The 25,649-nt window shown below is 49.3% G+C and overlaps 2 protein-coding genes across 2 annotated transcripts in view; both read right to left on the minus strand.

Annotated features, from left to right (window-relative positions):
- Nucleotides 1-25,649, minus strand: part of LOC120956700 (ATP-dependent RNA helicase glh-2) — a 376,118-nt gene that overhangs the window by 300,501 nt on the left and 49,968 nt on the right. The window lies entirely within an intron of this gene.
- LOC120959763 (serine-rich adhesin for platelets) lies at nucleotides 10,339-25,394 on the minus strand. Its single transcript, XM_040383397.2, has 10 exons — nucleotides 23,073-25,394; nucleotides 21,647-21,785; nucleotides 20,819-21,060; nucleotides 20,578-20,732; nucleotides 20,259-20,429; nucleotides 19,724-20,157; nucleotides 19,496-19,635; nucleotides 19,321-19,424; nucleotides 15,874-19,244; nucleotides 10,339-15,806 (listed from the first exon to the last, which is right to left on the minus strand). The coding sequence occupies exons 1-10, from the start codon at nucleotides 23,223-23,225 to the stop codon at nucleotides 14,410-14,412; spliced, it is 6,306 nt and encodes a 2,101-aa protein (XP_040239331.2). The 5' UTR covers nucleotides 23,226-25,394; the 3' UTR covers nucleotides 10,339-14,409.

Here is a 25,649-nt window from a genome sequence, read left to right on the forward strand (position 1 = left end):
TCTTGTGTTGCTGTTATTCAAATTAAAAAAAACGGACCTTATTAACGTCGTTTGCCGCCATTCTTCTTGAGCTGGCGTGAGAAAATTGCTGCATCTTGGATGGTCAATAAAATAAACTTATTTACCCCCTTATTTCTTCGCCGCACTGTGTGTGATGCGAGCTGTGTGTTTTGACTCCTCAATTGAGGGGAAAGAGCGGAGTTGGGAGATGCACACAATCGACACTTTGCCTCACGATCACGGAAACCCGGTCCAGTGTCCCAAAATGGAAGAGCCCGCGAGATTGCGTCCGCCACGGCCCAGGCAAATCAATCTCCGGGTTTGATCAACCACCCCCCCGAGTGAGAGACTGTTAACGCGCCGCGCCGCTTCAGAACCCGCATGGCCCGGTGGCCGGCTGGGAACACATCTAATTAATGCCTTATTCAATTGAATGTCTGCATCACCATTTGCATAATCTCATCCCGTGGACACCATTTACGTCCTTGCGCACGCACTGTGTGGGCGAGTGGGCGAGAAGATGGAGAAGAAATGGGAAAAAAAGAGTTCGCACCGTAGCTTCGTCTATTCCTGCCGACGGACGGACGGACGGTTACAGTATAGAAGGACGGCGCCAAAAGTGGCCCAAACCATCATTACACGTCGGGCAGCGGTCACGTTCGCAGCTGAACGAGAGAAGGAGAGTGTGAAGTAGCAAAAGCTGGATCGTCCCCGATCGTCGCCCGGAAGCATCGTAGCATCCGCCGGGCGGGACTGTAATGAGATTTCCAAGCTCTCGACCCCAAGCACAAAGAATGCTCGCCTCCATTCCCGCTGCTCAAAGGAAGACAGCAAATAGGAAATTAACTTCTTCACGATTCAACACTAGCCGCCCAGCCCTATAGAGGAGAGAGAGAGGGAAACAGTAAAAAAGACTACGCGATAAGTATTTGTTTGACGCCTTTGTCGGGTTGCACATGGAACATAATTGATCTCCATCTACGTGCGATCGTGTGTGCGTGTGTGTGTGTGTGTAGAGCATGCCAACAATTCTTGCACGTCGTCGAGCATCTGTCGAGGCTGGTGGAACAGAAGTGGTCGGTGATTTAGTTACCTCGATGGCGGCTAGTTTGATGCACCATTCTTAGCATCACTTTACAGAATCATTACCACATGGTGGGGTTGATCGGTTTTTTAACATAGAAAATAGAGATCAAGAAGGACTAGAATATTTCGAATAGAGTATAATATAACATTTAAACAAATAATCCACCTCTTTAAATAATAATACAATTTAACAGGATTTTAACCAATCCAACATCTGTTAAAATACATTCTTCAACACTCAGATGCTCAATCACGTCCCTCGAAGCTCTTTTTTGTGTTGTCCTTGATTCTGAAGGAGCTTATTTTCACACCACAAAATGACACCACAGGTTCGTCGTCTACCTTCACTGACACGTTAATTATTAATTATATCATTAGCCAACGATAATTTGCTCCAGTGGACCACATATGGAGGATTGAGGTTTTTTGTTGCGAAATACATAAAAAAAAACTGCAGTGATTGCATTCATAAGACGAAACAAAACAACACTCCTGTAAAGAGTTCTGTTCATTTAGCACCAGAGCTGGAGCAAGACAGTGATCTCGAATTCCTCCCTCACTGACGACATGTGTTCATTAGCGTAATGTTTGAAGAATTGTCCCATCTAGCAGACAACATACTGTCAGTTTAATGTCACACAAAACTCCCGGGCTAGAGCTCGGCTTCCCATCGTACCACTGTAAACGGTTCGATTGAGCCCAGCAATCACGGAACTATCATTAATGTCACTCATCCTCCCGAGCGGCGGTGGGTTCGTTCTGGCGTTCTCTCTCTCTCTTTTTTGCCTCCCCAAACTTGACCGCAACAGTCAATCTCCGGTGCGGTAACATGTTTATGATTGATTTATGCTTCGGCTTTTTGATAGAGCAAACGATCCTCCCCACCCACCCGAATGACAGAACGGACCATTTGTGGTTTTGGTAATGCCGTGATAGATCACTGTTGTGCACCGAGCAAAGAAAGTGGACAACGATTGGGCATGGATTAACAATTATGACAGCATCACAAACACACAAAACCGAACACGAGCGACATTTGGGACATCTGGGGACCCGGAGGAGGAGGTCACGCTAACGATGGAACGTTCTACCTCAGATCAGGTGCCAAACGGTTTGAACGATGAGCAGTTGAGAGGATCACAAGACTGGCGCCTTGTTTGAGGTTATATCGGAAGGAAAAATAAAGGGAAGCCGACCTCAAAGCCTCAACCACGTGGCCGTTATTGGACATTAAATGATGCATTAGAGCTAAATAGTGTGTGGTAGAGAACGGGGACATTTCGAATCAAACTGTGTTTCAAACTGTCTCATGCAGTCGCACGATCAGCGATCGCATTGTACCAAAACGATCGAATTAATTAGAATAAAATCAAAACGACACCAGCAGTTAATTGCAAAACACAGAGCATCACACAGCTTCGCTCCACGGTCACGCCAATGCGCAAAAGAAACCCCTTTAATTACCACATTCCGACAATTTACACCTTTTCATGCACATCCCAGCCACGGCACGGCATGCAAATGTGATAATGATGGTGGACGGGTGCGCAACACCAAACAATAAAGCAAAATCTGTTGCCCGGCCCGGCAACCGATCACGAGCCACGGAGCCACTATATTAACGAAGCAAACGCCTTCCAAACCTTCCACCTCTTGTGCCTCATTACAGCTCGATCACACGTGTGTTCCAATCGAGTTCCATCTGTTCCTGCACAAATGCTCCCATTTTTACTCTCCAACGGCTCCCTTGCAGCAGCAGCAGCCTGCTGCATCCGAATAATGAGCCTTACATTAATAAGCTTCCCGTTTCCTGGCCACGTCGACACAACACGGGGCGGCTACAAACTGTCGTTAGTGCCGCGTCGTATCGTCCTTTCCTCGCACGCCTTGTCCTGCCCAATGGGGATGCCGAAACATGCCGACACGATTCGGGCGCGAAAAACATTGAGACCGTGTCGCGATACACCGGACGGGCGGTACACCGGACGGCCGGTACACGACTCGCTCCGGCCATCTTTGTTGCTACTCGGGGGTACAATTCCGGGAGTCGATGTTATCATTAGCATTTAAGGCAATCAACGCCACATAATTGGACGACAATTTGGTGAAGGGGATAGGAGGAGAAGGTGACAAGCTGGGAGCGTTAAAGTGGAATGTTCTACGCACATTTACATTAAGGATGAACCTTCCTTACATTATGGTCTCACGATGTTGTACGCACTAGTGTTACAGTTTAAAATGGAACGATCGTTACTTTAAATGGTTCCATATGTTGGATGCAACTGCTGTTGGATGTAACTTTGAGATAGTAAGTAGAATAATACTTAAAGCTAACAAGTAATATTCAAAGTAGTCCTTCGCTGAGAAATATCCTTTTTAGTAGTCTTTTGTGTCGTAAAATAAAGACTTTAAGTAACACTTACAATCTATTCAAAATTTATAATACCATCATAGATACAATCATTCGATCAATTCCAACAGCTAACAATTTCCCTACACCATTTTCACCTCACTGTAGCCTATTCCAGCAATTATGGTCGAAACAAAATAAGATGCCCCATTGTACCATAATTATACTTTCTCCGCAATTGTCTAGACATGCTTTACTGCTTCAATAATAGTACATCCCCACTGTAAACTACTATTGCCGCGCCTCCAGCTCCAGCTGGCTCCTTTCTGGAATCAGTATCAATGAAGCAATTTTTCCCATATTCCACCCAATTCACCGTATAAAGCTATTACTTGTCCACCTCACGCATACCAATAATTACGGCCAATCAAGGAAGTGATGGTGGTACCGTGCCCTCTTGCCCAACAGTCCCTCCCGCGCGCATCGATACATTTTCTCCAATAGACCATTTAAATGTTATGTTTTCCCAACCTCCAACCAAGACCCTTTTCGCTGTCTTGTGTGAGTGTCTTCGGGGGCGCGTGTGTGTGTGTGTGAGCGAGGGGTTTTGTGCCATCCATTTCGGCCATTTGTGGTCGATATATTAAATAAATAGTTGCAAGACGCCGTACTGCGATATATTAAATAATAAAAGGTTCCTATTCGCAGGGATGGGACCCTTCCCACATGAAGTAAGAACATGGCCACACGGAACAATAAATAGCATTGCAAAGGGGTCAAGTCATGTCCCAAGCGCCCTACCCTCCTCTCCAAAAAAGGAGTACACACGTACACCACATCCACTTGAAAATGCGTGTTTTCAAGCTGGAAGGGGGTGGAGTTGGTCGCCGCCATCACGGTCCGGACCGGACCGTACGTACGTATGAGGGTAATTCCGGGAGACGACACCTTCTCGCTGTCCGCATGTGTCGGTGGGTGTACTACTACGGGGATTGTTGTCGGAACGCACTGCGAACGATAATGAGGTGTGCCATGACGTTGCCATGTGTGAGGTTTGGGCAGAGGGAGTTGTCCTCCTCCACTCTGCAGTAGTATCATCATTATTATTATCCACGGAGGCCATGAAATGAGCGGTTTGACAGGTATGTGTTTTTAAAGTGGGAAAACCTGCCCCGTTCCCCTCCTTCTCGAATAACACGAAACACTTTAAAGGGGAAAGTTACAAACGGCTTTTTTTTGGGGGGGAAAGTTAATAAATGGAGTTTATAACACGATGTATTTTGTAAAACATGCACTGAAACGATTGTATAATCGTGAGAAAGTGATTAAAAGTCTCAAAAATGGAAATATAAGATGTTTTAAAACAGAAGTGAAGACTTCAAATTTGCAACAAGAACATGTTTGTGGAAAAGAAAGTCGATAATATACTCTTTCTTTTAATCCCAAAAAAATATTTCTTTCAATTCGTTTCAATTATCAATTTGCGATCCCGATTTACCCTTTTTCTGTATTAATTTGTGCAGTATTTCTTTAATCAAAATTAATCAAATTGAATCATAACAGAGCCCTCCCCAGCATAGAAGCAGTTAAAAGTTGTCCTTTCTCGACAAGAAAAAGCGATGCAATGGAATTAGTTTTCATTTTCGGAATCAAAATAAAAGCGTACCTAAATTACCTCAACCAATTTACCTTTTCGCTTGCGTGTTGTTGTATTTTTTTTGCCTAAATACTTTTCGTTCGCCCTTTCGCATTTAAAACCCGTAAATTTACGCTCTGTCGCCATCTTGAGAATTTTATATCGTTTCTCACTGTGTTGTTTTTTTACACTTTCCATACCTTTTTGAAGGCGCGCGTCCTTTCGGAATTCTTTCAGTAGATGTTACGATCGCTTTTTTTTCTCTCTCTCCTGGTACCTTTTTTGCCTTTTGTTTTGCCACACCACCCACCGTCTTGTCCGGTGTACATACTTTTAATTATTGCACCGTGTCACGAGCATTCTTCGCATAATTTTCCGGACACTTCCAGAGCCATCTTCCATTTTTGGAATCCAAGATTATCCTCATCGTCCCTTTTGTCGTCCGAAGTCCAAACCAAAAAAAGAAAAAAACGACCATCTATGCTAAGACTTGGGCAGTCCCAGGTACGACGAGGACGACACATCCTCAATTCGATGTTCGTGTCCGTGGATAGGCTCAGTTCCTTATACATTGTTTTGTTTTGTTTTGTGCTTTTTTTTCCTTTGTTTTGGTCATTCATTTAGACTGCAACACCTTCCACTCCGCACCACTGACTAATCAAATAAAATTTAATTAATTGCACAACTTTACGAGGGGTTGGTTTGTTGGTGGGGCGGGCTAGGGGACCTTCACCTTCCGGGTGTATAACGTAGAAATAAATAGCGTATCTTCTTGGAGGAATTAAAAAAAACATTTAAATGAAGCTGATGCTACTGCCCGGAGTCTGAAATATGAGTATTATATCAACGAGGAAGAGGGAAGAGTTTGATAGAATAGTAAAGTGAATAGCAAATCAATGAAATGGAAGAGAACTTTCAAAAGGAAAAGGAGATTAGATAGTGATACAAGTATATAAGTTGAATGAAAGGAAAATGTACAACACAAGCAATTAGTAACTCAAACTCCAAAGCTCGCCAGGAAACTCATTAACCAAAAGAGAAATGATAATAATCAAACCCAAACACAAGACAAATTACACACAACAATCCTGCAATAGGAACAACGGGAAAACAAGATGACACTAAACAATCAATGTCACACACGACCGTATAAACCTTCTCCCAAAAAACCCCCCAAAAGTAATCATTTAAGCATAAACAGAAACAGAACAAACGCGCATAGATCTTTGCGAAAAAAAAGGGATGCAAGCGCCATTAGGACACATTTTTCACACCATCGTTCCAACCGTGGTTCGGTTTCGAAACCTGAAAGTCACTTTCACGTGACAACCCTACATCCAACATCACCACACACCATCACTACTAACACCCCTGTCGACCGGTTGCAATTGATCGCATTAGCTATGCTTTTCGTCACGAACCGCGCGCGCGAGCTGGGTTTCTTAGCAACAGTTTTTTTTTTATGTTCTTTTTATACGTGTTTTTTTTCTTCTAAATTTTCATCTACTGCAAAGTGTTCTCATCATCACCTTCGAATAAGGGGGAACGCTCTCGTTTTTTTCTCTTCGATTAATAGTTTTTAATTTAAAAATAACATCCCAAGACGCTCATCGTTCGTAAGTTGGAAATTGTGTTGTAATAAAGTTTTTTTTTGTTTACACACTGTTGGTGTATTTGGCCGTAGAATCCAGCCTTTTGGAACATTTTGCTACAAAATCGTCGTTTCACACGAACTAGCACAATCTTGGGCTTTCTCTCAAGCGGACAAAAACCTAAAGCGTGACAAATTTATCGTCGATTGGTAAGTAAAACAAAACATTCTTTCGTGCCAATCGAGTTGGTAGGCGCTTGTAAAGGGACTAAAACGTATTAAAAACAGAATAAAATACTTTGTATTGTATTGAAAATGTTCTGTAAAATGCATTTAAAATAAGCGAATTGAACTCTTTTGTTTATGTATTAAACATAATTGTAAAAGAAATCAATAAGCTTCATCAAATCCAAAGGCTACAAAGGCGTTCTTCTCTTTCCCCCCTGCTCAAATTCCTCATCGGTCAACTTAGGGTAACAGAACAGCAAAAAGAAAGAAAAAAAAACTTTTTATTGAAGCCCGTGTTAAATGACGCAGAACGGTAGAATTAAATGATCAAATTCTTTATCAAACTTTGATTAACCTTTTGCAGCCCCGGCAGCCCCGGTGCAATATAGCAGTCATCCGGGTCGTCCACCATCACCAGGTTGCAATTGGAAAAGATGGATAAAGCAAAAAAAAGGTGTGACACTACGGCCATCTGAAACTGGAGAAGGAGATCCGGAAGACAGAAAAAATCGGCAATCCATTCCTCCGGTTGCTGAGATTGATTGCTTTGGTTCTATTGAAGCAACACGCACACACAAACACACACCTGTCCGTTCCATCTTTCGGTGGGTTTCCGGATGATTGGCGGACGTAACTTTTGTCCCAACGACACCCCCAAAGCAGTCACCCAAAATGAAAAGTCGCTCGGTAAAGATGCGATTGATGAATACGATGACATTTTTTCTGGAAACAATTTGCCCGATCCCGGATTCGAATTTCACGTCCTGCGTTCTTCATTGCATTCAACGTTTCTTCAACCGTAAGTAAAGAATTTGATTTCCAACACATCATTTTCAACTTGTTTGGACGCGACGCGAGATCTACTCAGGGCATTGAACGTAACCCGAACGAAACGCCTCACTTTTGCATTTAAACGACGCTGAATTGTAACGGATGAACACTTTATTGTCATGATGTACAACAACCAACACAAACTGCCTCTCTTAACACACTATTTAAACCTCCCTCGAGCCATCCTGCACGCCGCCTTACTGCACACTGCAAGCCGCCTTCTTACGCTGCAGCTCAAACTTTTGCACCACCACCAGCGACCGCTCGTTAAAGTCCACCAGATTGAACCCGTCGCACTGGTCGTCGATGCCGACGCGCACCTCGCCCGCCGGTACGAGCGAGTTGCCCGTCCGCCGGTTCGTAATCTTGTACCACACGTCCTCGCCGCGCTTGATAACCTCCACCGTCCAGCGGTCGGGCGGGGTCGTCTCCACGTAGCAGAACGCGCCCTCCACATCCGTCAGAAACAGCCCGGTGTGCGTGTTCTTGATCGCGAAGCTCTTGCCCCGATCGTCCGTCTGCAGCTCGTGCTTGGCCGTCTTGCTGCAGGTTTCAATCCACCCGGCCGGCTTGCACTTCAGCTCGCCGATCCGCTCCGACTTTGGCTTCGGGGCCATAAACTGCGCGCCGGCAATGTTCACGTAGCCCCAGGTAATCGCGTACACGCCCTCCGGCAGCTTCAGCTTCAACTTGCGCATCTCGCCGGCGTGCTTCGCCCGGGCAAAGTCCGTGTAGCGCATCACCTTCCGGATGCGATAGGCCAGTACGGTCGCACCGACCCGCAGCCGGCCCGTGTCCATGTTCATGCGCCGGTACAGCACCTGGCAGGCGATTATCTGATGATCGATACAGGGCAGATGCTCCACAAAGTCGCACACGTGCGGCAGCCCCTCGGCACAGTCCGCGTACGCTTCGTCCACCAGCCGCTTCAGCAGCTCGCTCGATATCTGCTCGAACAGGGCCGCCAGACTGTGCCGATCGTCGTCCGCCATCGGTTGCGCGATAGCAGACGTCACATCCTTTACCACGCACTCGAGCGAAAGCTTCAAATTGGCCACCCGCTGGACCGACTCTTCCAGATCGAGGAACTCGGCCCCGCCCGCTAACGCCTCGTCCACCAGACCGTACACCAGCAGCAAGCAGCCCGTCCTCGGTATGCACGGCACCAGTGCGTTCAGGTAGCTCAACAGCTCCTCAACGCCGACCAGCAGCGTGTGCACCCGCTGCTCCGTGTGCTCCGTCCGGCACTGGTAGTAGCGGCGCAGAAAGCGCACTATCTCCAGCACGTGCCCGAGCTCCTCCTCGCACAGCTTGTGCACCACGACGGACAGGATACTGCGCGGCGTGTTCGCACCATTATTTACCAGCAGCAGCTCCTCGAACAGCACGATCGCCTGCTCCACGTCCAGCAGCACATTCCGGGCTAGCGTATCCACCATGGCTCGGCTGCTTCCACCCGCGGGCACAAACCACACACTAAACGTCGATAAGTCTCACCCGCGGTGACATTGCCGATAGTAACGGGGTTTGCCGAAACGCGCCGTACCGATTATGATGCTTACATGTCCGCAGGAGGGTGGTGCAAGATAAGATTAGAGAAACCCCCCGTCTCACCTGTCGATGAAAGTGTGGATAGAGGAACCGACACCACCAACACACACGCTAGACGGATGGATAAGATATCGGCCCACGGTTTGATTCATGCATTTGGCCGTGTTCGACTCATGACTTCACTGCTCTAGCTGACCTAAAAGCAAACAAGACATTAGTAACGACAATGGGTTTGTTTAAAAGATGCAATATTCTCACATTTTACCTTCTTTTAGTGTTAACTTAAAATCAAACACTTGATTGATTTTTTTTTCATTTCTTTTTATCGTTTTTCGTTTATTTATTGGTTTCTCATCATAAGGATAATACTTGATTTGAGTGATCTGATGTAACGGATTGGCGCTGCCGCCATCTGGAGGTCCGTCATTCCGGCCTCCACTCCCGTCCGTGGACGGGGCGCTCTTACTATTGTTCTGCTGTTGTGTACTCCTTCTTTCTGCCCGTCTCTCATACATATTTCAGTTGTTAAGATTATTTGCTTGCTTCTTTTACATCATAACCATGCATTTATATATTACTTCCAATTTTGTTTAGCTCCTCTGGCTGGTTTGCTGACTTTTGTTTTTCACTTTCAGTTTTTTGTTTGTTTTGTTTTGCTTTACTTGAGGGGACCCGTGTTTCAATCTCACTCCGCTCTTGCGCGTTTACTTCAGCCGCTTCCATCCATTCTTCTTCTGTGTTCTCACAAGTTGTGTGCATTGTTTGTTTTACCATGTCTTTACCATAGTGTTTGCCACTGTGTTTTGTTGTTTCGTTGAATTTTGACTGACTTTTTTGTTTATTTTTCATTCACTTTCCTCTTTAATCAAACTTTTGTCGAATATATGCCATCATGTGTTATAAGCTTAGCGCTGGTTGCAACAAATCAACGGACCATCATTTTGGTTTGCTTTTCCTCCGCTTCCTTTCAGCTGTTCTCATTCTTTACTTCTCTTTCATCCTTCATGTTGTGTTTTTGTTACTTCTTGTCGTGTTCATCTTCCATTTTTCACCAAACTAGATCATACACACACACTTTACCAATGTTCATTTACCATTGCTGCTTACGATTTGCTACCAGCTTGTATCTCTTTCTTTTAACTCTATTTTTGCTACATTCTTATCTATCGGCTCACCACAACACTTTCTGTAGTGCCACAAAACACAGGTCCATGTGCTGCGCTGCTTCGAGTTCATGTAAAATGGACAAACACGTCCGGAATCCGGAATACTATACGTTCGCTTGCTCTATCTTTCTTCCGCTTTGCTGGTAACTACTATTTGTAGCGGCAATGAAAGTAGTAGCGCAGCAGCATGACAGATGAACAAAATAGGGAACAGTTTGCATCATAAGTGAGAAGAAGGGCAATCAACACGTTGTTACCCTCGACGCGACCACAATATTAGTCGGTGGAGTTCACAAGTGTCTAAAACAAGCCGCTTTGGTGCCTCTCTCTGTCTCACACACAGCAACACACAACGCTCACACTGATGCAGTGGACAAAAAGCAATAGGCGATAGACAACCGTCCAACGGGGGTGGGAGGGAGGGAGCAGCAATGATTTCCGCGAAAGGGGTGCAAATGTTTGGCATAAAGAAGGGCTCTCCGCCTCGTACAACGCCACCACCTGGGTCAAAGTTCGCAGAGCATTTTAACTATTCACTTTTTTAAACCGTATTGATTGATTTTTCCCTTACACAATAAGACCGAACAGACGACGTACACAACACACGTTTTACAGCAAAACAATTTAAAACAATTGTTTTCTTATTTGTTCCTTTCTTTTCTTCGTTTTTGCAACACACGTGTGCATCTACCACAGAGCTAGAGAACCCTCTCACCCGTGCCAGATGACGATAAAGCTTCTTGCCCGGTTATTCCCAGCAGCCTCTCCGGTCTGGCGTCTCGCGTCTCTTGTCAAAGGATTGTTATTGATATAAAACATCCCCTAAGTGTCCTTACGCGACTGGAACTGTCCAAAGGTGTAATAGTAGTAGTAGTAGTAGTAGCAGTAGTAGGTTGTGTGGTAGTAGTATCTAGGTAGTAGTAATAGTATTATTACGCGATAATAGTAGTACATCGCTTTTTGGTAGTAAATCGTACCCCGGGGGGTATTTCTTTGTGAATGTAGAAGTAGAACCGGATGGATGTGTCTTTACGTTTTGCAATATTTAGTCATGACCACCACCCACCACACCACACACCACGCACCGTCATCATTTCGCTATTGGCGTGTGAAATAATGAATGAAGAATGAGAACGTGCCTCCCGTTTCCCGCCTCTGTTGTTAAGAACCGTTTTTTTTTATGTGTGTCTTACCAACAGGTTACCGGGTCAATGTTTTTGTAGCTGCCGTGACACGCGGTTTGCACGATATTGTGTTACCCACCCCCCGATGTGGATGTAGGTTGAAATTGGTAAATCCGTAACCGTTTTCCGTAAGCGTTTGTTTTTAAGTGTGGTGAGAGAGGGAGTAGTTCTGCTTTCCCCTCATTGTTTTTGTTTAACTATTCCTGTTTAATGCAGTCATGTAATTCTATATTCGTTACTAGTTCCATAAATTTACTACCATTATTAATTTACTTTACTATAACGAGATTTTTACCATTACCAGAGTAGTAGCGCACGATATTTTCTGTTTTTTTGTTTGTTTTTTTCGTAAAAGTAAGTCCCTACTTCTAACTAGTTGTTTTTTTTTCTTCTTTTGCTTTTTTACACAACTTTCAAGTACCGGAAACAAAAGAAAGACGACATTACAATCACAGACACAGTAACTAGAAGAAAAATAAAACAAGGAACAAGGAGCAAAACAGAGGCAGAGAAACAAACAAACAAACAAGAACACAGAACAGTGCCACAGGAAGTACACATACCACGGGGGATCGACAACAACACGAACTAAAACACACAAATACACACAAATATACACGCACACACAGACCAAACTACAGGAGCGAAGTGGGATTGAGAAACAGAAGCTGATTTTGCAGGCAATTTTGTTTTGGGAGAAAATGGGAAATTGACGGTTAGCAGCACAAGGGACTTGGTTCGCAGCCGTTCGGCCTCCGCACATACAACCCAACCACCCACCAAATGTCATCAGTATGATGCGCAAAGATCCGTTTTTTTCTCCTCAAACACACTCGGCTTGCACCAAACATCCAACTAAAAAAGAAACTCCGAACGTTACTAAAATTCTCAAAAGAAAAGATAATTAGAAGGACTCCTGCTTACGTCGCGCGAAAGCTTACTCCAATGCTACATATATATGCTCTTTCCAATATTCCTTTGGGTTGCATTGGGTTTTTTTGCTGCTGCTGTTGTATTTTTCGTTATTTTTGCATTTGCTTCTCATTGCTTCCGTTTAGTGTATATTCTATTATAACCAATCCTCTTTTTCTGCTTTTCACTTGCACTTGGCTCTCCCTCATTGGAATTGCTTCTGCTTTTATTTTCCTTGTTTTGTTGATGAGTGTATGAGGTGTTGGTTTGTTTTCTTCGTTTTACTGCCGCGTTTATTGCATTCACCAATGAATGACACACAAACACACGGATTGCTACTAGAGCTCTTCCCCCTCCCCCCCTCCTCCCTCCTCCCCTCCATCATTCCCCTGGCTTGTTTTAGATCGTTCCTTTGCCGCTGCCGGTGCTGCTGTTGCTGCTGCTACAACGGTCTAACCGAGCTAGAGTTATGCAGTTGTTTTAAAGCTATTAATATGTACAGATACTTATGTATTACTTACAGGACCCTATTATTACAACACACCGGCTCGCTTCGTTTCAGTTCGCCGAACGTTTTATTCCGTTTCATCATACCACTATCCTCCATCATGACGATGAGCGGACAGAATGTGTGTGGGAGAGAGAGAGGGAGGACAGGGGTTCGATTGTTTCTATAGTGTGTTGTTTGCCATGCGTTTTTCTTTACATTGCTTTCCGCTTCCATCAGTGAATCTGATGCATCTGAACCACGCGCACACACACACACACAAACTCCTTCCGTAACTCCTCTTCGTGTCAAAGAAACATGCTGCCTTACGGGTAGGATTGCCAAAAGTGATGGTAAATCGCGTGCCGGTCGTTGCTCTCCATTACTACACGGAGGGATGAAGGGCGGGAGGGCAGCGTTTGCTCTTCAAAAGCAATATCCTTTTAGAAAATTAAAAGAATACACAACGGAAGGGAGGAAAATGGGTGCAAGAGAAACAGTAGGAACATTCCTTCACTACCATACCAAATTCGTGCCAGTTTTGCTGTTATTACACACACAAACACACAGTTCTGTGCACATTGGAACTGTGTCTGTCAACAAATCACGAATATGCATCAATCGCATGCATTTCGAACGTGGTTGCATCGGTCAACCTGCAGCAAAGTTTCGGTGTGCTTTGGGATTGTTTGGGAAAGAAAAACAGTTTTGTTAAAAATTCACTAGCGTTTACAATTTCGAAAGTGTTGACTTAGAAAGAGATAGAGAGAGAGCGCGCGCGCGCTCGAGATCGGCAACTAAGAATTGATCAAACTATCTGCTCTTGAAATGTTCAGTTTAAAAGTAGCATCCCTACAACGATCATCAAGAGATCAGGAATCACAGAATAATTAAATCTCCTGTAGTTAATATGACGGGTATGGGCAAAGACAAACCTCTGCAAATACATGCCCCTTACTGTTGAGAAATTCTAAAACATGTTTTGGTATACGAGCTTCAAAACGACTTTTGGCCATCTTTTGATAAAAAACTGTAAAACGGTCAATCCTATCAGCACATTCCTCCCTAAGCACACAGGCTGACCGATTTCCACACTCCCACACACACACACACACACACACACACACATGTTCACATTGTGTGTTTTATCATGGCCACACCACACGACACCACACCTCTCCCTCTTCCTTCTTAAGTGTCTTTCAGCTTTCTCTTGCCACTACGCAAGACTCGTTCGGTCTGCGTACAACTACGCGTCTGCCTTCTCTCACAAACATCCGCACACCGCTTCCTGCTTACTATTTTCCTACCCTGCCTAAACGTTAACACTAATTAGTAATAAGTTAAAATACAGTAACAGTTACCTACTGAGCTGGATCTTCGACTCTCACCTATTGGTAATGTTTATACTGGCTGTAGAGTTAGTGTTACCACCGCTAGCGTTGCCGCCGGCACCACCATTGCTGTTGGCATTACCAACCACCACCGTTGTGCTGCCGCCGCCAGCAGCGCCCGACGCTGCCGTGACGACCGTAGACGTTGCCGCTGAAGCGACAGAGTTACTGCTGCTGCTGCTGCTGCTGTTCGCCAACGTTCCACCGCCGCCGCTACTGTTGACGTTTGCCGTCGAGGTGGACAGTGTGGCCACTTGTACACAGTTGCTTGTGCTGCTGCTACTACTGCTGCCTGCGCCGCCACCGCTACTGCTGCCCGCGCCGCCACCCGTGCCACCGTCGGAGGAAGCATTCATGGTCGTGCTGGACGCGACCGACGTTGTGATGGAGTTCACCCGACTCGTGGCCAGCGTTCCGGCCGTGCTACTGCTGCTGCTGTTGTTCACCACATTGCCTCCGCCTCCGGCTGCGACCGCTGCCGCTGCTGCCGATGCCGCCGCCTGGATGAACTTGATACTGTTCGGGTTGTTCACCACGACCATGTCGGCGAGGTTCGTTTGCTGCTGGTGGGACTGGGTCAGCGTCCGGATGCTTACCGGGACACGCTGAATCATCTGCCCTTTGCTCAGAATCGTCGTGCTGCCCCCGTGCCCGGCCTGGTTCAGCAGCAGCTGCTGGTGCGTCTGCTGCATCGCAATGTTCGCGAGCTTCTGCTGCTGCGCCGGTGGCAGCAGGTTGAGCAGCTTCTGGTTCGTAACAATCATCGGCGTGCGGCCCTTGATGTTGTAGAGCGATACGCGGTTCTTGTCCGCCTGCTTAACGCCACCGATGCCCTGCCCCTGGCCCGATGGATCGAGCGTCACCAGCTGCCCGTCGCTGTTGACCGTACCGACCTGACCACCTGCTCCTCCGCCCTGCTGCTGGCCCTGGTGTACGGTGGTAAGCTGCAGCTTGCCGTGGTTCAACGGCACGCCACCGGTCTGCTGCAGCAAGTGCGACGAGTTCAGTATGATCTTGTTCGCCTGGCCCTGGCCCGAGCTTTGCGCGGACACGATCGTGATGGGCGAGTTGAGCGAGTTTTGGTGGATCACGTTGTACTGCTGCTGTTGCTGCTGCTGCTGCTGCTGCTGCTGCTGGGACGCCGATTGCGGATGGTGCACCGTCATGCCGCCGGCACTGCTGACGGCCGTGACAGCGAGCAGCTGCTGGCCATGGTTGGCCGTCTTCACGATCATCTTTGGCGCGGCGTTGTTACCCGTGGCGGTTGTAACCAGCGCGGCTTTGCGTAAAAAATCCAGCTGCTTCTGGTGCGCACTGTCGTTCGCTTTGGCGCCCAGCTTTTGACCCAGCAGCGCGTGGAACTTTGTATGGTTGATGTTTTGCATCGTGACTAAAATGAGAAAGAAAAAACGTTATTCAACGAACAAGCTCAAAGATTCTTGCTGACGACAGCTTACCGGCAGATGTGGTTGCATTCTTGCTTCCATCGGACGGTCCATTGATCTGCTTCTTGCCGGTCGCGTGGGTCAGCACAAACGTTTCCCCGTGGTGCTGCTTGGTCGTGACAACCTGCTGCCCCCCGACGGTCATTATGTTCGCCCCGCCGCTGTTTGCCAGCTGCTGCATTTGCTGGTGCGAAATCATGATCGGCGTCGAGTTGTGCTGCACGATGTAGCTGTTCAGCGCGGTGGCAGTGTTCACACCGGACGTGACGCTGTTACTGCTGACCACGGCACTGTTCCCGATGATCGACGCTGACTGGGCGTTGGCGATCGATTGGCCCAGCGAAGAGACGGAGGCAGACGACACGACGATCGGTGCAGCGATCGATACGACCGTGTTGGTACCGCTCGTCGGCATTACAACACTCATCGGTTGCGTGCCGCCGCCGGCCGTTACCGACGACATGCCGCTACTGCTGGCCGGTGGCACCGTGACGACGATCGGCGTGGAGTTGGACAGTAGCGAGGCGGCGGATGAGGACGAGGCGGAGGACGATTGGACGGCGTTGGCCAGCGATGAGGAGGCGGAAGTTTGCACTAGGATCGAACCAGCGATCGAGGACGCCGCGCCCATGGCGTTTGTGTTTCCGCTAGTGCTCAGCAGGAAGGAGGTCGGCGTACCAGCGACCGACGCCGATGGGGTCGATTGTACCGAGCCCGCGCTATTGTTCGATGGAATGGACTGCATCACGAGCATTGTCGTGCCTGGGGCCATCGACGGGGCGGACGAGGTGTGCACGAGCTGATGCAAACCACCCTGCTGAAGGGCGACGGACACCACGGCCGGCACACTGCCACCGGTGGTGGAAAACATCGACGAATTGCCGCCGGTCGACGATGGCTGCGAGACCACGATGGTGGCCGGGATGAGTGTCGTCGAGCCGGTCGGCACTGCGCGTCCCGCTGGTGCCCCGTCCGGTGTCGAGCTGCGGGCCGCCATGGAGCTGATGTGATTGAACGGTTCCATCTTGATGGTGGTCCCGTCCGGAGCAACCAGCGTAGTGTTGTGAGGTAGAAACTGAACCGCGGTCGGCGTGCTGCCCAACACTGTCGCCTCGCTGCGTTCGCTCGACGCCACCAGCTCGTCCGGCGGCTCAATCTTGACCACGTGCTGCTCGCCCGGCCCCAGTGCCATCGGAGTGGACGTCTCCGCCAGCTCGTTTGCTGCCGCGGCCAGCGAGGCTTCCTCTTCCATTTTAATTTCCATCGCTTCGACGCCGACCGCCGTGTCCGCGTCCATCGCCTCGTCGACGTCCTGCAGGTCGCACTGGTCGCCCCCAGGGCCAAGCGCATCCAGCAGCTCGCCATCGCCCAGCACAATCGGCTGACCGTCCGCATCCAGCAGCGGTTGGAAGATTTCCTCCTTGGGCAAACTCTTCACCGCAAAGTAGCTGCTGCCCACCAGATAGCTGCAGCGCTTCAGCAGCTTGCGCCGTTTGCTCTTGCTCGTGCGCCGATCCGCCGCACCGGCAGGACGCCCGTACCCTACCAGATCCGAGTGATAGCCAATCTTTGCCGTGCTGAAGGCGAGCAGGTTCGATTCGCTCGTGTCCGGATCCTCCGGCATCGGTTCGTCCTCCTCCTTCGGGCCCGTGTCGAGGCTGTTCAGCATACCGTCGTCCAGGATGCCGTTCCAGAAGTTGCTCGTCTGGTGCAGCTGCTTCGGATCATCGATCGCACACTCCTGCAAAATGTTGTCCAGCATCTTCTCGTTGTCCTCGCTCGATTCGTTCAAGCTCAGGTTCAGCTCGGACGGCACGCTGAGATTGTTCTCCCCACTAGACGAACCCGACGTCTCCAGCTTAACCTCGATGGAGGACGTGGATGCGCCGGCAGTCGTTGCTGCTTTCGCTCCCGAACCGTCGCCTTCACCGTCGAGCGACAACGGATGCGGTTCGATAAGATTGTCCAGCGCGTACGGTGTCGTACGGAACAGCGAGGATCCCAACGATCCCTTGGTGGTGCTGCTGCTGCTGCTGGCGGTGGTGGAGAATATCGTCGCAGGTAGCTGTTCGTCGAGAGCCTGCAGTTCGAGCGTGATGCGGTTGCGATCGGTCAAACCGAGACACTGCTCCATCAGGTCGTCCTCACCGTCCAGCGTAAGCAGATCGTCCTGGCTGGGTTCCGGCGTTTTCGGGCGAAAGTGTAACCAGTTCGATTGAATGTCGTTCAGCAAATCCTTGTACACCGCGTCGATATCTTCGCGCGTGGCGTCGTGCAAGCGCGAAGGAGATCCACCCGGTCCCTGCTGCCTGCTCGCGGACGAACCGACCGTCTGCTGCTGTTGCTCCTGCGACTGTCCACCGACGGTGGCGGTGGTCGGACTGGTGGTCGTGGTGGTGACCCTTTCGACGTTCGACGTGGAACTAATACTATTGCTGCTTACGGCTACGGTTGTAACGTTAAAACGATTCCGGGCGTTATTGCGACTATTTACACTGTCTATCAACTGCTCAAAGTCCTCTGCCATCGGCACTCCTCCCCCGGAGGCAGCACCCGTCTTTTGGTGATCCTCCATCACCTCCGGCTCCTCCTGCTTCACTACAACCGAACCGCCCCAGCCACCCACCGTCGACACCAGCGGTTCCGTGTCGTTTTCACTTTTTATCACAATTGAATCTGAGTATGGAACGCCACTCAATGTTCGTTCATCGCACACGCCACTCTGCTGCTGCTGCTGCTCCCTTGCCACTACACTTTCACCCAGCTCGTCCTTCTCCTCACTGTCGAACCGAAGGCGTCGCTTTGTGCTCGCGAACGCGGCGCCCTCGGCCGACTCCTGCGACTCGGCCTTGTTCATCAGACCGATGCTGGCCAGGAACTGGATCTCGCCGCCATCGGATTCGTAATCGCGCAGTGCGGGATGCTCCTGCTTTAGGATCAGCTTCCGGCGCGACACGATCGTGCCCGGTGTGCCGTTCGTGGCCGCACCGGGCTCATCGGTTCCGTTCACCAGCGGCTGGTGGTGCTGGTGGTGGTTGACGGCGGCCGCGGTGGTGGTGCCGGGCAGTAGACGGGGAGGTTTCAACGACACCACTACACCCGCGCTGCTGCTCGTGTTGCTGCAGTTGCTGCTCACGCTGACCGTACGCTCCATTTGTCGCCTTCCGATCGGCACCACAATCGGTTCGTTGTTAGCGTCCTCCTTCTGCTGCTCGTCGCGGGATTTGGCTGGCTCGTTCGCGGTTAGCGATGCGATCGTTTCACTCTCGACAATCGTGTAGTCCAGCCGGGACCACAGGTCGTCGAAATCGGTCGCTATTCGGTCTATTATGACACGGCCACCGCGCCCCAAGCGTCTGCGGGCGAAACCGATACAGCGGGGTCTACAAAGAAGCACAAACGGAAGTATTAATGTAAAAGGGAAATGGCAATCGAAATGTTTCTCCTGTACCAACATACCTAGGATATCGTAAAGAAGTAAGCGTAAATCGAAATCTTGGATCCGCCGAACCGTTTTCTTCCCGAGACGTCCACGGCCAGTTACCGTAGCCATCCGCACGAGGCTGTACAACAAACATTTAGCATTAAACTTTGCACTTTGAGAACCGCGCGGTTTCCTGCCGTTTCTCCTTACCCTATGATACTGGCTATGTTTGCTCCTTCGGAATGCATAAGCGTACTCTTCTTCTGGCGACGTTCCCTGCAGGTTCGCCAGCTCCTCGTCATCGGACGAAACAGCATGATCGCCGGTGCCGTGCAGATGGTGATGATGATCTAAAACGATTGAAAATCGTAACAAATTAAGACACGATTGAAAATCGCTCCAGCTCGTCAATGCAAATGCCACCAAAAGCTAACATACCCGTCCCATGTCCGCCCGACACAGTGCCATCAACACCGCGGCCACCGATGCCTCCCACCATCGAACCGTGATAGTGCAGCTGCTGCTGTGGATGCAGATGGTGATGGCTGGCCGAGTTGCCCAGCCCGCTCCCACTGCTCGAACCCCCGGCAGCATCGCCACGACCTCCCGGCACACCACCGCTGCCGCTCCCGGCACCGCCCGACGACAGCCCACGGTCTTTCTGCAGTTTTTGCTTCCGCTTTTTGTACTGTCGCTTCTCCTTTCGACTGCTGAGACTCTCATTATCACGCTTGTTCGTGCCGCTGCTGCCGCCCGCCCCACCGTACTGCGACGAGGAGGCATAAGAGCCGGCGCCCGTGCCCACCGCATTCACGCCCTGGCCGCCAGCCAACGGTGCGTACTGGTTGGAGTAGATCGGAGCGAAGGCAGGTCTGCGGGGGAAAAAAAAGTAGAGAACACGGAGAAAGTCTGGTTAGGCACAATCGGTTCCGCATCGTTCGAATTGATTTCACCCAATTCCCCCTCCCCGTACCTCGAAACACGCGTCGCGTTCGAAGTAAACTCGGACAGTAGATGACCATGGAAATCCTGCGCCTGGTAGCGCTTCTCGTAGATTTCGATGCTCAGGTGCAACTGTTCCCGCTTTAGCTTCTCCCGTCGCTTGATCATGTCCAGCAGCGTCACCGCGCGCGAGAGATCCCGCCTAAAATGCAACAAACAGGAGGACCGAGACGGTCCCGTATGAATGCCGTCCGGCAAGAGTGGTGAGTGTGGGTGTGTGCTTTGTGTGTCAAAACCGTGTGTACTCTCGCCGTGCGTGGCACGAAGAAGAGCCGTCGCATGATCAGTACCTCAACTTCAGCATCTTCTCGTACGACGACTCATCGTTCTTGCGGTTCTTTCGCGTTTGCATCTTTTCGGTGCGCCGCCGGAACGCAAGGTACGGGTTGTTCGGTGTCATGTTGCCCCGGTTCTCCGTCTTCACGTACAGTATCAAAGGATGTTGCTGGAATGGCATCGGTAGAAGGCAAACGTTTTAGAGACAATTTTACATTTATTTTGTTCAAGACACGATCGTCCACGGCTGCTTACCATTTTTAACCGCTTGTTCAGCCAGTAATCGTACACAGCTATGCTCACTTCGTCGTCCTGCTTTAGGAGGGCTTTGGCTTCGTTTAGTGTGACCACCGTCTGGCCGGAGCTCTTTTCCAACCGATCCATCATGATTTCAAACTTGAGCGGATCGAGATCGAGCTTCTTCTCGTGTGACGTTACCCACACCTCGTCCGCACTGTCCATATCGTAATCCGGTATGTCCTGCTCGAGGTTGAGTGCTAAGGGAGGGGGAGGGAAGAGAACCGATTAATAGCATTCGCATTTGTTGGAGGTTCATATTTAGAAACACCGAGCCAAGGAATCACGAACATAAAATTGATGATCTCAGTTTTCAGTCGGTCACGCTGTGGCAACACACATTCTGAAACGTAACGATCTGGCACGAGACGATCATTGCCCGTTAGCAACAGTCCAGGGCAAATTCAACTCATTCTGTCACGCCACAACAAAGTGTAGCAGGAACAAGGGCCGGTAAGACGTAACTTTGACCAAGTATCAATAAAATCGTTAACCCATTTCCAGCATGGATCAAACAAATATGCCAAATATTCGCCTTTATGCCTGCGGCAGCTTCCTTCCATCATTAAACGTTGCATTTCTGTGCTCCCTTCGCACGTATTTATTTACATTCCAGCAGCGAAACGCGTGTGTGCACGACGGTATTTGCACGTTCCAGAAGTTGAATTATCGACCCAGTGGTACGCTCACGAGCAACAAATAGCCGGGTACACTTATTCGGGTTACATGCACTTGAGGCAATGGAGGAAGGAGCAACATTTGGCTGAACGGGCATGAACTACTTACGCTGCATGTGGATCAGCTGCTTGGGCAGTTTGTAGTCGGGCGGGTAGTATTTGTCGTAGAACTCGGAATCTGTCGAGTCGTACACCTCGGGCGTAGGAATGATGAGTCCGGTGCATATTGCTCGCTGCAGATGGTGCTCCTGATGGTGTTGGTCGACGGTTCGATCGGCAATGGCACAGGAAGAAAGAAACAAACAAACGGATCGGTTAGCAAAGGGCAGCAGGAAATGGTTCAGATATTTGATACGAGGAAACGGGGGGGTTTATTAGTAGGAATGGTAAAGGCTTTCGTGTTTTATTGGGTTCCCTCCTTTCTTGTTACATAAAAACATTTCCTCTATCGATTGACGAGTCAAACTGATAACACTAAAGAGAGAAATGATCGTTCTTACAGCATAACCAAGCTCAATTTAGAAACGCTTTAGAAATAAACACAATTACAAGTGCGGCACACATCTGCAGATGAGCAATGTTTCCGGACTGACGGTGGAACGTAAACAAACCGGAACCGCGTGGTTAAACACAAACACGAGCATTGTGCCGCAATGGTTCCGGCCTTTAGCAAACGCTTCGCGGCACAGTTGCTCATACACAAAGCAAACACAAAGCAGCGCACATACACACACATACAGCGCCACATTCGACGCGGCATTTAAATGAGTCATTTTGAAATCGTACAGGTTCCGGCACAGTGACCTTTTACTGAGTGAGCATGACGACGTATGGCCATAAACACTTGCTCGGTGATGCCAGTTTCAAAGTAACAAGTTTTGTTTTACAAGTGTACAAAAGCAGGCAAAATGTGCGTGTGTTTTACATTCACCGCATACAACAACATTAAACACTCGCTCAACACTCGCACGTGTTCCTCGCTGCTTCCATTAAACGCGCGCTCGTGTGTCTCTTTCACACACCCACTGCAACAATACACCCAAAAGGGGGGTGTGGGAATGACACAGTAATCAATGCGCTGTTTGTTATTGTTTTTGCCGCCAGCACTATTTCTTTTAAAAATGATTGTTTTGTGCTCTTCCTTCGCATGTAAGCGATCTCCATCTCCATCATCATGTTGTTTACTTAAGAGATCGGCTTTGACGGATGCATATGTTGTTGTGCTGTCATTTTTATGCCTTCATGCGTGTGTTGGTGCATCGTGTTAGATCCACCAAATTCACACTCTTTCCGAAATGCGAATTCCATCGACAGACATCCATCAAAATCTCTATTTATTGCACACACACACACACGCAGCAGTCAACATGGAAAGCATGCAAAACGACGAACCCCTAAAAAGCGGACCACGAAGAAGGAACCAATAAAACCGAAAAAAGCCCCCCAAAAACCCCCCTACCCTCATTGGCATCGTAAGAACCAGTTAAAGACACGATCCACACGATGACTCGGGGAGCGGGCAAAGATCCTCTTACCGATTCCTCCTCCTTCTCCATGCCGCTCGGCATCTGTGGCACCGCACGGTTGATGGCGGAGTATTCCGGCAGATCGGGTAGCTCCTCCGCCAGATAGATCGGCATCGGTTTCGACGGATCGAGAGCCCTTGCCCGGAACGAGAGCTTCGACATCTTGGCAGCGCGTTTCTATGGTGGCGGCAATAATGATGACGGTGGTAGTAAGGGTGATAGGTAGCGTAGACGATCGTTTGCCCTCCTCCCTTCGCCGTTTTGTTGTGCGACTGTGCAAGGGCGGGTGAGAGTGTGGGGGGGAGAGGATTGTTGTTGTTGCCTTTTTGCTCGCCTCCCTGTTGCTACACCATTCGATCCGTTTGTTCTTTTGCTAGTTTCGCTACCCCCACACTTAATGTTGCTGCCGCTGCTGCTGGTTCTGCCTGGCTCGACTCGAGATGAGTTGTTATTTTACGTGTGTTTTTGCTTTTCACTTTCCTAGTTGCTCATTTGGTGGGTTGGTGGTGGTGGTTGTTGTTGTTGTTGTGGTGGTGGTGGTAGTGTTGTTGGTGGTGGCGGATCGCTCATCTCGCTCCTGTCGTGCTTCCACCCATTCGACCGAGCCGTGCCGTGGAGCTTTTTCTTCTACCATTCAACCCTTTCCGCTACACACGATTTCGTACCAATCTCTTCCTCTGCCTTTTTTCTACGAGCTTCCTGTATTCTAGGAATCTTCCTTCTTTCTTCTCTGTCGCCCTCTCTCTCTTGCTCTCTCTCGTTCGAGGGTAGTCACCCGGGGGTAGGGTTGATGAGGATGCTCCGTGCGCCTCTCTTTGCTTGTTCTTTTTCGCACGGCTTGAATGCCTGCTGAAAAAAAGCGGCGTCTTTCCTTTTAGCACAGCTACTACTACCACACCTCCCTCTCCTTCTTCTTTTCACGAACAAGCTCCACACGCTCTCTATTCGCTTTGCTGGGGCCTGCTTTGATTCTTTCTGGTTACTTTTTTTTTTATTTCGTTGCTTTCGCGACTTCTACTCCCCGTGAATGTGCGCGCGCTCCCGTCTCTTCTTTCCCTCTCTTTCTCTCTCTTTCCCGTTGCGCCGTTCTTGGCCGTTGCTTTCGTCGACGTTTGTGCGCTGCTTCGCTCTTTCTCGCTTGCGCGCTCCGTCTGCTCCTTCGACAAACACACGCAGGCACAGCACCGCACCTCACCCAGAAGTAGGCCCTACCGTGCTGCCAGCCAAAGGGAGAGAATCCCTACCGAAAACAGACGGGTACAGCAGGCAGGCAGGCTGGCAGGCGGGCGGGCGGGAAGGCAGCAGGGATGTAGGGCTGCCAGGGTGTGCGTGTGTGTTTGTGCGCCAGCGCGCGCGATTTTGTTGGGTGGAAGCGTGGATTTGCAACGCACCACCGTTCACTACGCGCTAGAACAATAGGCAAACAATATTTCCGGATGCCACTAGCAGACGCACACTCACACACACACTCAGGACAAATGCACGCCAGAATTTGCTGCCCCTTGCGCTTTAATGCTGCCGCCCAGCAAACAACCAGGCCCGAGCGAAAGAAGAAAAAAAAAACTAGGCAAGCGCGCGAACTCACAAAACACTCGCACCACACGGCGCACGCTTTCTCACTCGCACTTGCGGCACACAGCCCAGCGCCACTGACACTTTGAGCTGCCGTTGCTCTTTCGCTCCACCGTACCACAACGCTCTCTCGCTCACTCGCACTCTTTCACGGCGGGCGCGCGCTTCACGTTCTCTGGCTTCTCTCTTGCTTCCACTCACTCGCGTCTACCCGCAACGTGCTCTGCTCACACTGCTTCCACACTGCTTGCCCTCTCGCTCACGCACACACTCGCACTCCCGGGCAAAATAGCAGCGACGGACGGCGACGTCGAACCGCGTTTACCAAGCGACGACCGACGGCGAGCGGCAGGGCGCGGCAGCGGCGGCTGCGACGGCGGGCAGGGAGACGAGAAGGCGACGGCCCGGGCGACGACGGCGACGGGGCGCGTGTGTGTGCGCGAAGAAAACTCCCGTGCCAAGGGAGTGAAAAAACACGCGAAAATTTCCTACTTCCAAGGTCCGCCAAGCGGTCCAAACGGGACGTAAAACACGACCCGGAACGTGCTAGTGCATGCCGATCGTGTCACGATTCACGCACCACAGTCACAATGGGAGAAAAACGCATCCGTAACTTTACCACGTAATTTACCACGATACCACCAATTTTACAGAAAGCCACATAATGGCGGCTCAAAATGGCGGCTCAAACACAGACAGATTGGAAAGATGCGAAGTACCCGACACGGACCTAAACGCGCATCCGTTGGGCAAGGCCAAGGTGTATTAAAGAGATCTGGTGGCGGAATGAAGAGCATTTTGACAATTCGTCACTTGACGTAAAGTCCCCAGGATTCAAACCTTTGTTTATATTTTTTAACTTATTCATATAATTTATATACCACATTTTTTCCATAAAATATACTTTTAAAATATATTTTGGGCTTTGCAAGTTTTTATTTCACATTACACAAATAGATTGAAGTATTTTGTATGGTGTTATTTTGTGAACCTTTTGTATATTTCACTGTGTTT

This window comes from Anopheles coluzzii, chromosome 3 (genome assembly GCF_943734685.1).
Source record: "Anopheles coluzzii chromosome 3, AcolN3, whole genome shotgun sequence".
In the NCBI taxonomy this organism is placed as follows: Eukaryota; Metazoa; Arthropoda; class Insecta; order Diptera; family Culicidae; genus Anopheles; species Anopheles coluzzii.